The 15,438-nt window shown below is 48.9% G+C and overlaps 1 protein-coding gene across 1 annotated transcript in view; it reads right to left on the bottom strand.

Annotated features, from left to right (window-relative positions):
• TXNDC16 (thioredoxin domain containing 16) overlaps nt 1-15,438 on the bottom strand; it is a 34,632-nt gene that overhangs the window by 16,821 nt on the left and 2,373 nt on the right. Inside the window, exons 2-13 of the mRNA XM_079307825.1 lie at nt 11,930-12,133; nt 10,923-11,005; nt 10,121-10,194; nt 9,173-9,247; nt 8,776-8,897; nt 8,177-8,267; nt 6,129-6,285; nt 4,991-5,157; nt 4,629-4,689; nt 3,101-3,248; nt 2,281-2,427; nt 1,788-1,847 (exon numbers count right to left, since the gene is read on the bottom strand). Coding sequence (XP_079163951.1) covers nt 1,788-1,847; nt 2,281-2,427; nt 3,101-3,248; nt 4,629-4,689; nt 4,991-5,157; nt 6,129-6,285; nt 8,177-8,267; nt 8,776-8,897; nt 9,173-9,247; nt 10,121-10,194; nt 10,923-11,005; nt 11,930-12,098 — 1,354 coding nt within the window. The 5' untranslated portion in view covers nt 12,099-12,133. The remainder of the gene's footprint in view (nt 1-1,787; nt 1,848-2,280; nt 2,428-3,100; nt 3,249-4,628; nt 4,690-4,990; nt 5,158-6,128; nt 6,286-8,176; nt 8,268-8,775; nt 8,898-9,172; nt 9,248-10,120; nt 10,195-10,922; nt 11,006-11,929; nt 12,134-15,438) is intronic.

Below are 15,438 nucleotides of genomic sequence, written 5' to 3'. Positions count from 1 at the left end.
CCTTGGGAAGGAAGCTCCACCCCGGAGCAGGCAGGAGTGTCAGTGCTTCTGGGGAACTGGGAGTGCCCCAAGCCATACCCAACCTTTTATTCTCAGTCCTGCACAGCTTGAGGTCTTCCTGATGCAGCATCTCCTGAGCTTGTCCAGCTCCTCTGGGTCTCCCAGTTCCCTGAGGCTCCTTTAGCAGCAGGGAAAAAACATCTCCAGATCCACCAATGTTTTGTGTCTGCACCAAGGTCATGGCAGAGAAATCAGACTGGAATCATTCATAGGGTCATGTCTGGCCTGGGAGTCATTGGAGAGACCTCAGTGATCACAGAGGAAAGGCCCTGACCCCAGCAGTTCATGATCTCTGCTGAGAGTCTGTCTGTGGCTGCTTCCCTGCCCTGAGATGGTTATCAAGTGATTCAGAACACACATGGTGAAATCCTGGCCATGCAGAACCCACCAAGGGCTGGCCACTGGCTTGGGAAGAGGCTGGGTTTTACCCACAGACTCTCCTGTGTTTCTCCTTTAGCTGCTCTGGCTGCTGGGAAGTCCAAAAGAAACCCCAAAACCAACCCCAATATCTCTAACAACAACAACCACCTCTCCTGTCCCTTCCTGTTTATTCCTGGGATTTCAGTCCAGACCAAAGCTGCTGGTGACTTTCCCTTCATGCAAACCACCAATGCAGAGCTGCTTTCCTCCAGCCCTCAGCACTGTCTGCAGCATTCCCAGGAGAGCTTTCTTGCAGAAATCTGAGGGTTCTCTGTACCCTCCATTCTTGTCCCCACTGCTGAATCCTGCAGGACATTGTGCCCAGTCCCAGGGGGCTGCCAGCATCAGGAAAAATGAGCCTTGATGGAGGAAAAAAAAAAAAAAAAACAGGAGAAGGCACCAGCCACCTCCAGAGGTGCTGGAATAGCTCTTGCCCAGATCCATGTGACTTCCCCACTCTGTCACAGTAGGGTGGAGCCACCTCAGTGTCCCCTGCAGCCAAGGGGAGGAAAAAAGGCACCTCTGGATGAGATTCAGCTCTTGTGAGAACCCACCTCTCTCCACAAACCACAGTGGGATGGGGCTGAAGGACTGAATGTGGGGCTTACACTCCTGAAGGATCCCTCCCTCCTGCCTATGTTCCCAGATTCCCTGATGTGCTGGTTCTAAGTGCTGCAGGTTTTTCACCATCCCTGTTATTCAAGGAGTTCTGTGGCCACCTGTGAGAATTCCCACATAACTGAGCCAGCCCTGGAGGCACCATCAGTGTAAATTCTCCCTCTGACATTGTCCTGTCCAGATCTGGGCCTGCCCACACCTGTCTGTCCCATTTTTCCACTATCCCAGGTTGCTTCAAGGCCCATCCAACCTGGCTTTGAATGTTTCCAGCATCATAAAATCATGGAATTGTTTAGCTTGGAAAAAGCCCTCCAAGATCATCAAGCCCAATTGTTTCCCCAGCACTGCCAAGGCCATCACTGCTCCATGTTTCACATCTTTTAAATCCCTCCAGGGATGGGGACTCCATCACTGTCCTGAGCAGCTGTGCCAGGGCTGGACAACCCTTTCCATGAAGAAGTTTTCCCTAATATCCACCTGCCATTTCTTCCTGTCCTGTGTTTTTTTCCCTGTGAGCAGAGACTCTCCAAAGATCCCTAAATAAGACACAAATGAATGTTCCTAAAAACCTGGTGTGGATATGACTTTCCTTAGGAGTCTGAGGGGGGAAAAATGAGTGTATTCCAGGTGAGGGAATGAGGTGCCATCAGTGATTTGGTTGCTGGTGCCTGAGGCCTGGGGTTCCTTACCCTTCAGGTGAGCAGCCACCTCACAGTAAGAGTGCAGCACTGCCAGGGACACAGCTTCCCCTGAAACACAGAGAGGGGAAACACAGCCCTGAGGGACAGCCAGGGGACAGCCAGCCCCACCTTGCTCCCTGACAATGTCACATTATCAATCTCTGCATCCTCAGGTGCTTCCAGCTCTGTAATTTGAAATAAATAAGGAAAATGTAACTTTATGCTTCAGCAGACACCAGGCTGTCTAGGCCAGCCCATGAGTCCATGCTACATAAATTTCCCCTCTTGTCCCACATTTTTTTCCTATAAAATAAAAGTTAAAAATCTCTAAATATGACATTGATATCTGCTATAACCAGCCAATAAGAACTGATTAAATCTGATTTTTATTAGTGCCCATGGCACAGGATGTGGCATGGATTAATGGTCAAAACTTGTCTCTAGGATCCTGGAAAGCACAGAGAGCATCCCATAGTTAGAGAAGGTCACATTTCATACTCACAGCTGGCATAAAACAGCACCACTGTCCTGGCAGCCTCTGAGAGGGAAGAGTGGAAGTTCTCCTCTGTCAGGACAAGGATCTGCTCCAGGGGCAGCTCTCTCTTCTTGTCCCTGGCAACTGCTTCCACCACCTGGTCATCCTGAATATCTGCAAGGAACCCACAGGTGTGTCCAGGGCAGGGGGAGCTGCACCCCCTGGGCCACCCCAGTGCTTGATTTTGTAATCCAGAATCTCTCAGCAGAGATGTGGAGTGAGTGAAATCTTGTATGGGGAGAGGAGGCACAGTCACCCAGACAAACCCCCCAAAATGCCCTAATCCCATCTCACACCAGCTCTGCCTTTGATTGGAACAATATTCTTTAAGCTCCTCTAGGGTCCTGCCCCTCCTTTTTTAAAGAAAACACAGAGAACAAATGCATTTTCAATTATGCACTGCAGGGACCAGAGGTTTCTCCCTGGAGGAAACAGGTCTGGATCTGCTCTTACAAAAACATGTCTCAAACCCTTCCAAAGGGATGGATAATTTTGAGCTGCCTGTAGAGGACACAGTGCTGGGTGCATTTTAACCTCCCCCATGCCTTTGGAGCCTCACACAGCAACTGCTCCTCTGATTTTCTCAGCTCTGATTTTCCTTCCTGGTGTTTCCACTAAAATTCAGATCTGTCACATTCCAATGACCTCAGAGAATGAAGGAGCCACTTTGTGGCCACCATGGAGTGACTGTGATGGTTTGTAAGTGTTCTCTAATGCTTTGCCATGTCTGATGCTGATTGCACCTTCTGTCTGATGACAATCAGCTTTTCACTAATTAATTGCACACCTTGATTGTTATTCTCTTTCTCATCCTCATCTTCCTCCTCCTCCTCCTCCTGCTCATCCTCCTGGATTTGTTTGACCTTGTTCTTATTTTCCACCAGGGTTATAACTTCATCAGTGTCTTCCAAGACCAGGTATTGGATTGGCATTCCCTGAGGAAAACAATAAATCTGCTTATTTTATCTGCAGACCAAGCTCAAGGCTGATGAGGAACTATCTCCCAACTCCTGATTTTTGGGATATGCCACAGATCCCTGAAGTTACCAAACAGGGGAAATGTTTGGGTTATGTTTCTTTGACCCAGTTTCTCCTGTGCATGAGTTTTTCTCACTCCAGGCTGATGTTTCCTTGTGAGGAAGTAAATGTGGTTAGGAGGGAGCCTGTGGTGAAAGTGAACACCAGCCCCATCTCCCAGATTCAGCACTGCAGGAAAAATCCCAGTGGCCAAGCAGGAAAGAAGAGCAGGGAAGTACAGGGGACACTTGGATGTCCCCTCATTAAAGGGGTCAGGCTGGGTCCAAGGAGTCCATCCCAGCCTGGGAAATCAGCACAAAAAAATCCTTTATCTCATGGAGCTCAGTCAGGAGAAATGCTCCCAAGTGCACAGGAACTGCCAACCCATGGAAAGAAGCAAAAAAATCAACATGAATTTCTCAGAAAGGAGACCTTGTCAGCTTAAAAACAGTGCTGGCAGCACCTCAGACAAAGGCACTGGAGAGAAAATGGAAAGTTCATCAGGAGCTGAGAGAAATGACAAAGTGCTGGCACCTCCCAAGGGCTCCCTGAGCCACCCAAGTGCACATCTCTCAGCAGGCCATGGGAAGCCCTCAGGGGATGCTCAGGTCTGATCCTGCACCTGAAATCACAAGTGTGACAGTTCAGGTAATCTGGGCCATGTTCCCTGGCATCTGCCAGCACCCAATTCCAGCCTGCCTCACAAGCTGGGTCAGGTCCCTCCAGAGTTTAACTCATCTTGATCAACCTCATTTAACCCACACCCTGCCCCAGCTCCCTGCCAGAGGCACTGGGTTACATCAGATCAGCACAGACCTTTGGTTGTTTGCTCTCTGTTTCACACTCACTCCCTCTCCCATCTTTTTAAACCTTTCCTAAGGCCTTCAGAAATCCAAATCTCTGGGGAATTTGCACTTGGATGTAATTCACAACCTTGTGTTGCTTTAAGGTGTAGTGGAGATGTCACTCTATGTTTTGATCCCAAAATAAACTATTTTCTCTTTCCCAGCAGGCACAGTGACTCTGTAGCACCCAAATCATAGAATCATGGAAGGGACATTAAAAATCACCCAGTTCCACCCCCTGTCATGAGCAGGGACACCTTCCACCATCCCAGGCTGCTCCAATCCCTGTCCAGCCTGGCCTGGAACAATTCCAGAGATGGGAAATCACAGATTCACGTGTGCAACTTGGGAAAGACATTTCCCCTTGAGCTTCAGGGAATGCTGGCAAATCCATCCCATCCCACCAGCCTCTCCAGAGCTAAGAGTGTCCAATGCAGAAATCCAGCATCCCACCTCATGTGGTGTCTTGAGGGCCACGTTTGATCGGTGCAGAACGTTCAGATGGACCAGATCCCTTCCAAAACACAAAATCAACATCAGATGGTGGGACATGGGAGGTCACCCCTCCTCCTTCTGCTCTCATTCCATCAGTGTTAAGTTTTCTCTCCAAAATCTCTCTTAGGCTGAATATTTTTCCACCCCTAAACCAGCAATTTCCAAATTAATCCAATTCTGGACAAATCCTTTGTCACAGGATATAGCCTGGTTTTACTGCCTCTCATCCAAGTGTGATTGAGTCCACTGAGTGTTGGAGTAACCCAGCTCAGAAACCTCACAAAAAGCAAGGAGAACCCCAAAACACCTGAGAGAAATACCTGGATAAAAGGGCAACTCCTGCTTTCCCCAGGAGCTGCCAGGCCACAAACTCTGCTGTCCTCCTGTCAGCCTCATAGGTCTCCTTCTGGCTCAGGATGAACACCAAGGGCAGCCCCAGCTGCAAGTGAACAGTGGAGATCTTCTCTGGGTCCTCAACAACCTCTGTCTGGAGAACAGCCAGGGTTATGCTGCAGCACAGCTCCACACTTTAAAGATACCTCAGCTCTTCCCCAGCCACAAAAATTCTCAGGAATAAGCTCCCAACCTCAATTCTAAAATATCCATGGAAGCAAAACCCAAACACTTCCAGTTAAACTGTTCCAACATGTCACAACCTTCCTTGTTAAAAACCTGAGCTTTCTTTTCTGTGGGGCTTTTTGTGGTTTAGCAATTCCAGATGTCAAATCCCCACTCATTTTTATTTACCTGGGGCAGTTTGAAAATCCCAGCCACAACATGCAAGAGCTGGAATCTTTCCCTTCCTGCCTTGGGCATGCTGCTTCATGACAGCACAGAGGTGCTTGATGAAGAGCCCTCCTTCCATGGGCCAAACCCAGGAAAATGGCTGAAGGAGCATTCCCAGCTCATCTTCTCCTCCTTTTGGATGGGCAGGCATGACCACTGGGAACAGGAGGCTGCTGAAGTTCTCTTCATGAAGGAGGAAAAAGGAGGGAACCTCCTGTTCCTTGTGGTCAGCAAAGCATGAAGGATTGATATCAAATTGCTGAAACTCCTGCAGGGAGCCTTTGAGACTTTGGGGTTGTCTAGTTTGGAGAAAAGGAGGCTGAGGGATGACCCCAGTGCTCTCCACAGCTTTCTGAGAGGATGTGGAGAGGAAAACACTGATATCTCTTTGAAATGGTTCAAAACTGCATCAGGGGAGGTTCAGACAGAACATCAGGAAGGTTTCTTTACCAAGAGCAGTGGAACAAGCTTCATATTGAGTTAGGCAGTGCTTAAGAGTCATTTGGAAAATACCCTCAATAATTTATTTATGTTTTGGCCAGCCCTGGGCTGGTGAGGCAGCTGCACCAGGTGATTCTCACTCAGCTTTTCTCTCTGCTCACACCTCCCTCCTCCTCACATCCCTCCTGCCCTCCCACCCAGGGCCCAGCAGCTCCTCCTTCCCATTCCTACCACCAAGGGAGCCCCCATGAGCTTGAGGTGCCTGTGGATGTTGAGCAGGGTCAGGGGCTGTGCCAGGGCTGTCCTCCTGCAGGGCTGGCCTGGCTCTGTGGCTTGCTGGCAGTGGCAGAACAAGAGCCAGGCAGAAGAGACATCAGGGTCATCAAGGCTGTGAGAGAGGAAACAAAACCCACCCTGAGCAGGGGATCAAAGTGCCCTGACAGAAGGACCAGGTCTGGTGAAGTGTTTCACAGATTATCGTCTAGCTCAGGGTTTGGCAGGGCTGTAGAACAGGCTGGGAGAGCTGGGGGTGCTCACCTGGAGAGGAGAAGACTCCAAGGAGAGCTCAGAGCCTCTTTCAGTGCCTGAAGGGACTCCAGGAGAGCTGGAGAGGGACTGGGAACAATGGATGGAGGGACAGGACACAGGGAATGGCTTTAAGCTGGAACAGGGTAGATTTACATGGGATATTGGGAAGGAATTTTTGGCTATGAGGGTGGTGAGGTCCTGGCACAGAGTGCCCAGAGAAGCTGTGGCTGCCCCTGGATCCCTGGAAATGTTCCAGGCCAGGTTGGACAGGGCTTGGAGGAAGCTGAGACAGTGGAAGATGTGACACCATCACTGCTGCTAACCTTTGGGAAGCCCCTTTCCCTTTCCAATGCCCCTGTTCTCCATCTCTTAAACAGGGATCACCTTCTTTGGATAAGGATTTAGGAGCTCTCCGTGGAAGAGCAAAGTGCAGCACTGAGACCTCAAATCCTGCTGTCCCAGTTGGCTGAGAGCTGTTCCTGTTGGAGCAGCTCCCACCACTCCAGCAGCCCGGGAGGGGGCAGAGCTGCTTGGAGGAGGGTTAAAGCAATTCCTGTGCAATGACAACTGTGCCACCTAGTGGGAGCCACAGCACAATTCCTGAGATCCTGCAAGGATGGAATGGCATCTCGGGAAGGGCCACCCTGGTGCCTGCCCTGCTGTCACCTGTGACAAAATCCCAGGTAAATCGTTATAAAGTTATTAATGCTGGAAAAGCCCTCGGGTCCAGCTATTCCCCAGCACTGCCAAGGCCATCACTGAGCCATGTCCCCCAGTGCCACATCCACAGGGCTTTTAAATCCCTCCAGGGATGGGGACTCCACCATTGCCTTGGGCAGCCTGTTGTGACATGACAACCATCTCCAGGAAGAAATTTTCCCTAATATCCAATCTAAACATCCTCTGGAACAACTTGAAGCCATTTCCCCTTGTCCTGTCCCTGCTCCCTGGGAGCAGATCCCAAATTCCCCCTGGCTGTCCCCTCCTGTCAGGGAGTTGTGCAGAGCCACAGGGGCCCCCTGAGCCTCCTTTTCTCCAGGCTGAGCCCCTTCCCAGCTCCCTCAGACTCTCCTGGTGCTCCAGACCCTTCCCCACTCCATTCCCTTCTCCAGACACACTCCAGCCCCCTCAGTGTCTTCTCATGAGGGGCCCAGCACTGAGCCCAGGATCTGAAGTGTGGCCTCAGCAGTGTCAGCACAGGGGACAATCTCTGCCCTGGGCTGGTACTCTTGGCCAGCTGGGCACACTGTGGGCTGAGGAAGCAACACCCCAAGTGATGTTCCCATCTCCTCCCTCACACTCCTGACTGCAGGAGGTCACATCAGCAAGCACATGGAAGATCTGCCACTCTACAGCAGCTCCTCCTGTGTGGGAAGTGAGGCCATGGGATGGGAATTCCCAAATCCATGAGCAGTGCTACAGTTCTTGCTCTTGGATATCACAGCACAAGGTGGGAGTGCTTTAGGATTTCAACAACAACTCCCCTGAAAATCCATTGCTGAAGTTTGATCAGCCATGGAAAGGAGACAGAGGCTCTTCTCCTGTGCAATCCCACCCAAAACAGCCACAAACAGCAGGGAACTCCAAGGCCAGGAACACAACCAGCAACTTTTGGAAACAGATCAGACTGCCCACTCTTGGCACAACATCCTAATGCCATCCCAGAGCTGATTTGGGAATCTGAGACACCAGGGGTGAGGCAAACAGTGCATGGGAGCAGCTCTCCATGGTGAGGGTGTGTCTGGATGTACCTGGTGGCTTTCAGCAGTGCTGCCTCAGTTGTCAGGACAAACTGGTGGATGGTCCCATAGACAAAAGCTGCCTCCATCACAGCTCTGTGCTCTGGAAAGGGAAAGGCAAGGTGAACTCAGCTCTGCTCCCTCCACATCTCCTGTTTCATCCTTCCCAGGTGTAAATATCAATTCCCAGGCTTTCAGAAACTCTTAGTACAATGTCACAGAGTCTGTCTGAAAGCACACTGTAATGGAAGTGAGAACTGGAGCTGGATCCCATTCCTGATCCCCGGCAAACAGGTGCAGTGGGAGAATCCATTCCACTGCAGAGCCAAGGATCTGTCCAGGGATTTATTATTTTTAAGACAGCAACTACTGCCTTGCTTTCCCTCTCCAAGCCCATCTCTCAAGGCTTATGCTCCCAGCAAAACTCTTCTGGTGCAACTGATCCCTCTGGAAACAAAGCAAGACATACAGAAGCAGAGATCCTGTGGCTGGGTGGCCCTTTCAGGTTTTCATTTGCAGAATTTTGGGTCAAAAAACTCAACTCCTGGATATTCTGCCAAAAAAAAAAGTCTGGGGGAAGAGAGGAAAGATGGAAAGCTGAGTGTCCATACCTGCTGTCCCAGTAGCAGGCACATAGGCAAAGACCATGTTGGACTTCCCTTTCAACACATTTTCAATGTTCTCAAGATCTGCCAGTGTTTCAACATATTTAACTTCATTAAAGAGCAGGGCACTGAGGAGGCAAAAAAAAACCTCATTAGCTGAAGGTTGAAGACTAAATTTGCAGCCACACAACTATGATGGGAAAAACAGGATAAAATTCCAGCTTCTTGCTGGCAGATTAAGGATTCACAAGTGGAGGTGCCCAGGGGAAGGATCTCAAGGAAAAACAGGATCAAACCATAATGGAGAGAAGTTTGAGAGCAGCCTCTGGAATACCTGGGGCTGGCATTTAGTGGGAATAGAAAGCAAAAGGATTTCAGGGGGTGGGATGTGGGCTGGACTTACAACAGAACGTTGGCAACGATGGAGTCGAGGTCGAACAGGGCGTCGGTGGGGAACTCCCGGATCAGTTTGTGTCCCCTGCAGGGAGAGAGAGAAATCAGCAGAGGAACTGAGCCACAGGCACTGACAGGATCACACAGCAACAGGGAGCCAGGGCAGGCACAGAAGGATGAGGGAGAAATGGCAGAACACACTTGAGATGTCTTTGATCTGAGCTGGGAATCGTTCAGGCCCGGTCGAGCAGGTTCCTGCAGCACTAAAAGTTCTTGCTTTTAAAAAATATATTTGTATGTACAGTAATGAATATCATGTATTATTATAGATTCAATGAAATGTTGTTTTAAGAAGGATGTTAAGACTTATGACTAAGCACTTGGGGGTGCTGGGGGAAGGGTTGGACTCTATGATTTTAAAATGGAATGGTTGGACTTGATGACCTTAAAGGTCTTTTCCAACCTTAATTATTCCATGATTATCAGTACAACAGTCAATGAGAACTGAGCTGATACATGGAAAAATTTCCAAGTGACAACCCTTGGAGAGATCAGGAGCTGAACCTTCCCACCCAGGGCAGAAGAGTTAACCCCACCAACAAGCAGAGCACCAAAATGTGTTTCTTCCTTGGACTAAACCCAAAATCCTGTGGCCTGAGTATATCTCTGGAGGTGGGAGGCCAGAGGAACAGGAGAACACTGATGGATGGTTTCTCCTGTGGTTCATTGCACAGCTCATCCCTCTGCTGCTCCAAGGAACTTGGGGCAGGATGAGAGAATTCACTGAGGGCAAAGCATCTCCTCTGCCTGTGTTGGAATTTTGGGGGTACCTTTAGCTAAACTATGCAGGTCACTGCTGTGCTCATGCTCCTCTCATTCCTCTGATTGCTGGAAGTGTTTTCTTCAAACATTTGCACTTGAAAACAATCCCAGTGCAGTGCCCAGAGATGCCCCTCACCTGAACAGGAAGGCTTTCCTCAATGCATTTTCTTTTCCACAATATCTTGAGACATCCTCTTTGGGACAATTCACCTAAACAGCAAATATGTGTAATTACAGATTCAGCCCCACAATGACCACACACACACCCTACAGCTTTCTCCCATTCAAGAGTGGAAATCCAGCCTTTCCAAACCTTCTGGGAGGGAAAAATCCACCAAAATGGAGACCAGAGATGGAGAGTGGAGTTTGTACTTCAGTTTTCCAGCTCAGTTTGCTGGTTTGGGTCAGGTGGGATCAAAAGATCCCCTTATTTACTCATCATATTCAAAGTGACAGATCATTGCTTCCTTACTGAACTTGGTTTGTAGCTGGAGGAATCTAAATAAATCCAAATATAAATATATAAGCACTTCTTAGAGCTTCTTCTTAGCTAATTACACTTGCCTGAATTTGTAATCCCCTCATGTGAATCTGCATAAAATTCCAGCTAAAAACTCCTTTGTATGAAATATTCATTGCACTGAGCTGAAAAGAAGTTAACCAACCTCATCCATCATGGAACATGGACACTCCCACAGGCTGCCCAGAGAATTTGTGGATTTTCCATCTCTGGGAATGTTGCAGGCCAGGCTGGACAGGGCTTGGAGCAACTCAGGATAGTAGAAGGTGTCCCTGCCCATGGAAGGTGAGGTGGAAAGAGCTTTAAGGTTCCCTGAAAGCCAAAGCTGTTCTGAGAGCCCATGATTCCATGAAAAATCTGTGCTCATCCCTTCCCTGCTCATCTCCTACTCACTCAGCAGCTTCCCTGAGCCCTTTACCTTCACCACAGAAATGCCATAGTCCTGGAGGGCCTCAGCTGAGCTCTCAATCTGCTCCAAGAAGAGATGGGAACCAGGAGAAACTGAAACAAACACACAAAAAAAAAATCCTCTGCAAGTCCTCAGGGTGAAGAGAATCCTCCTGCCACACACTGAGATGTGGGAGATGTTCCTCAGCTCACTTTTGGGAAACAACACCCAAGGACCATGAAGAACAAAAGGACAAGGGTCTTCTCCTAATCCATGACAGCCTTTAGTTCTTCCTCATGAAAGGGATTCCCCTTTTTCTAGCAGGTATTATGGAAAATTCCTTAAAAAACTGGATTTTTCCTCCACAGTACCTCCAGAAAATAATCCAGAAAATGAATGGAGATGTTTGAAGGACTGTGCCTGAGGACACAACCAGGGAAAAGCCCATCCCAAGAGATCTCTGCCTGTCAGGAGCAAATGGAACTGTGCAAACTTGGAACACAGTGCTCAGCCAGCTCCTCAAAACCCCTCTGGGTTTAAAATCTCAAGAACTGCCTCTTCATTAAAGGGGTCCACAAGCTGATTAGAGGGATGGAGCAGCTGTGCTAGAGGATAGGCTGAGAGCTGGAAAATAGAAGAGAATTCTCTGGGAAGAATTAATTGCAGCTTTCCAGTGCCTGAAGGAGCCAGCAAGAAAGATGAAGAGAGATTCTTTACAGGGCACAGGGAATGGCTTCCCAGTGCCAGAGGGCAGGGATGGATGGGATATTGGGAAGGAATTCCTGGCTGTGAGGGTGCTCAGGGGCTGAGGTTGAATCCCCAGAGAAGTGTGGCTGTCCCTGGATCCCTGGAAGTGTCCAAGGCCAGGTTGGAGCAACCTGGGACAGTGGAAGGTGTTCCTGCCATGGAAATGGGGTGGGATTGGATGGGCTTTAATGTCCCTCCAACTCAAACCATTCCATGATTCTGTGGTTGTTCCACTCTCACCAAGCCTTGCTGAGCCCCCAGGCTGATGGAAACTCACATTAAACACCTACCAGTGGGGGTGAAAAAAGCCAGGGATGCTTTCCCAGCTTCCAAAGCACTGAAATAGTGCTGGGGGCTTGGCTCCTGCTGCAGGCTGGCACTTCCACTCCTTGGGATGGAGCAGGCACAGAAGAGAAGGAAAACCAAGGAAGAAACCCATCTGTCCTTTTGGGCTGACATGGCTATTCCCAGCTACAGGCACAGGAGAGCCACAACTGGAGGAAAAAATAAAAAAAAAAATTATAATACATAAACACATACATGACTGTTTCTCTGTTTTAGTCTCTGTTACATGACTATAATTTCCAACTGTGGAAATTACTATTAATATGACACAAACATCTTGAGGATATTATGAATTAGTCACTCAATCCACAGGTGACTCAGACAACTCAGGAGAGCAGAAGCCACTCTCTTGTCTCTGAGTGGCACCTTCAAGTGCACAGACCCTCAGTGCTTCCAGCTCAGGGCTGATTTTCCTCCCTCCTCTTTTATTTCTTTTGAGTTAAACAAAAAAATTCCATGCACAGGCAGCAAAGCAGTGACAGCATCATCCACAAACCCCCACCCAAACTGTCTCAATTCCTGCTCAAAAGCTTCAAGGATGCCAATAGAATTTATGTGGCCCTGAAAGGTGTTTGCAAAGGGATGGGACATGCTGTGCTTGCCAAAAACCAAATGGCCATTTGAGATTCAAACAGGAGAGCTCCTGTTGCAGTGCAAAATAGAAATGTGCATCTTCTGACACCTGTTTCTGGTCAGGGTGAGGAGGAATTTTGCAGGTATATTTATAAAGATTTTCTAGCTGAAGTCCTTAGCATGAGGATGTTCTGCTGGTGCTTCAGGAACACATGTTCTGAATTTTTTTTTTTATAGAATAACTGATTTCTCTCTTATATTTATAAGGATTTATGTAACTTATATGGATGCTATTTTTATATATACTGCTGGGTTTTTTTCTTTACTCTGTGATCAGACATTCTACACAATTTAACCTTTAAAGGATTAATTACAAAATCAGACTACCCTTGACCTAAAATATGTGTAGCAATAAGTCAGACAAGAATTCTGTAAAATCTTTTCTGCTCCTGGCTACTGATTTTGCCACTTCTTAGCAAAGGTGGTTACCTTGACTTTCCCAGAGAATACATTTATTATGTGTGAATTTGATTTTGGTGTGAAGTGCCCTTGGGATGGAACAAGATGATCTTTAAGGTTCTTCCCAACTGAAACCAATCTGGGATTTTGGGATTCTGCTCATTTCAGGCTGTGGCAGATGATGTGAGGAGGTTAAAGGATGAGAAGCCACTTTCTTCCCACTCCATTCCTTCCCAGCCAGCTCCTCAGGGGCTGCTCTGTGCTGCTGGAGTGTGGCTGCTCCCTGCTCAACAAAGGGACAAAGCTGGGACTGAATCCATGCAGAATTTGCATCATGAGCTGCAGCTGCTTCCCTCAACAAACACCCCTGTGTCCATGGGCTGTCACTCCCTCCAACACCCTGGCAGAGGCTGCCCTGGGATCAGCCCAAGCTCAAACACTCCAAAAACAAGCAGAGAAAGATCCTCTGCCATGCTCCAGGAGCTACTGACAGGCACACTCAGCCTTCACTCCTCCTCTCCAGGAGCTGAGGGGTTTGGATCAGGCCTGAGGGCACAACAGAGTTGGAAATAAATTAATTTTTTTTTCTTTTCATCTCAAAATCTCCAGTTGTCTCCTTTCCAGCTTTGGGCAGTGTCAGGCATTTCTGGTCCCGTGCCCTCCCATCTGTTGCCCTGGCTGACAGAGGGGACAGGGATCAGGCTGGGGGGGTGATGTTTATTAAATGACAAACTTGGCTACAGCAGGATGGAAAAATAAACACAATCCTGGCACATGGGAACAAGCCCAGGTCAAATGGGAGAGCTTACTGTCAAGGAAGGAAGGAAGAGGAGCAACCTCCAAGGACTCAAAGATGTCACAGGATTATACCTGGAAGAGAAGCAGTTAAAAAATTAACTCCAGCCCCAAAGAGAGCTCAGAGCCCCTTCCAGGGCCTAAAGGGGCTCCAGGAGAGCTGGAGAGGGACTGAGGACAAGGGATGGAGGGACAGGACACAGGGAATGGGACACTGCCAGAGGACAGGGATGGGTGGGATATTGGGAATAACTGGAATTCTTGTCAGGGAGGATGGTGAGGCCCTGGCACAGGGTGCCCAGAGAAGCTGTGGCTGCCCCTGGGTCCCTGGCAGTGTCCAGGGCCAGGTTGGACAGAGCTTGAAGCAGCCTGGGACAGTGGAAGGTGTCCCTGCCATGGCAGGGGGTTTAAATGAGATGGGTTTTAAGGTCTCTTCCAACCCAAACCATTGTGGGGTCCAGTGAAAAATGTGTGCTCACCCCTTCTCTGCTCAAATCCTCTCACCTCCTCATCACTCCATCCTGCCCAGCAGCTTCCCTCTGCTCCCCACCAACCCAGACCTGAATATTCAGCTTTTAGCCCATTTCCTCTGTCACCTCTTTCCCATCAATGGAAAATTAACAGCCTAGGGCTGGAAACAGCCAGAACCCTGCAGCACTGACACTTGCAGGATTGTCAGAGATGTGTGAAAATACCATGGATGTGTGAAGCAGCTCTGTGTCACTGCTGGGAAACCTTAACCCATGGACAAGGGACAGCCCAGCACAGCACTGACAGAATGCCAGGCCTGCTTCATGTTTCCACTGTCATAATTCCAAGGCAGAGCCAGGCAAGGTGCTTAAGGTCACTGTAGGTGACCTCAAGTGAAACCAAATCCACCAGAAATATCCAGCCCAAACTCTTGTGGGGACATAAATTGTGGCACATCAGTTTTGCTTGGGAATCCTGCAGTGGCATCCATGGGCTGGGATCATCTCTGATCCCAGCTGCTTTGCCTGACACATTCCCTCACACAGATCTCAGCTGCCAAGATTCACCACTGAGGAAGCTGAGCTTCCCCAAGGGAGGGTGTTGTGGGGTGGGATTTAAGAGCCACAAGGATGAGCTGCTGTCCTGCTGGAATTCTGGATTGCACAGCCAGCTGGTAGCACCTCCATCATCCATGGGCTTCCCTGGACTTTAATGCCAGTGATGTAAAATCCACACTTTGTCTTGTCCAAATACCATCACAGAATCCCAGAGTTATTTGGGACCTTAAAAAACAAAGTTCCAACCTTGCCACGGGGGCAAGGGACACCTTCCACTGTCCCAGGGTGCTCCAAGCTGCACTCAGCCTGGCCTTGGATACTTCCAGGCATCCAGGGGTAACAACAGCTTCTCTGGGAATCCTGTGCCAGTATTTCCTCAGAAATAAACTACTCTGCTCATTTAATCCCATTCCATCCTCTCCCATCCTGCAGAGCTCTCAGCAGGTAAATTTTAACTCCCTAGGCAGATGTTCCTAAACCAGGAGAATTTAGGATGCTCCTAATGGAGTCACTTCAAGCTCTCCTGTGCTGATGGACCCAAATCAGGCCTCTCCTTGCAGCAGGACATTCACCCCACACTCTGCTGGCACAGATTTTTG

Source organism: Erithacus rubecula (assembly GCF_903797595.1).
Source record: "Erithacus rubecula genome assembly, chromosome: 6".
NCBI lineage: Eukaryota > Metazoa > Chordata > Aves > Passeriformes > Muscicapidae > Erithacus > Erithacus rubecula.
This window is presented reverse-complemented; position numbering and strand designations above follow the sequence as displayed.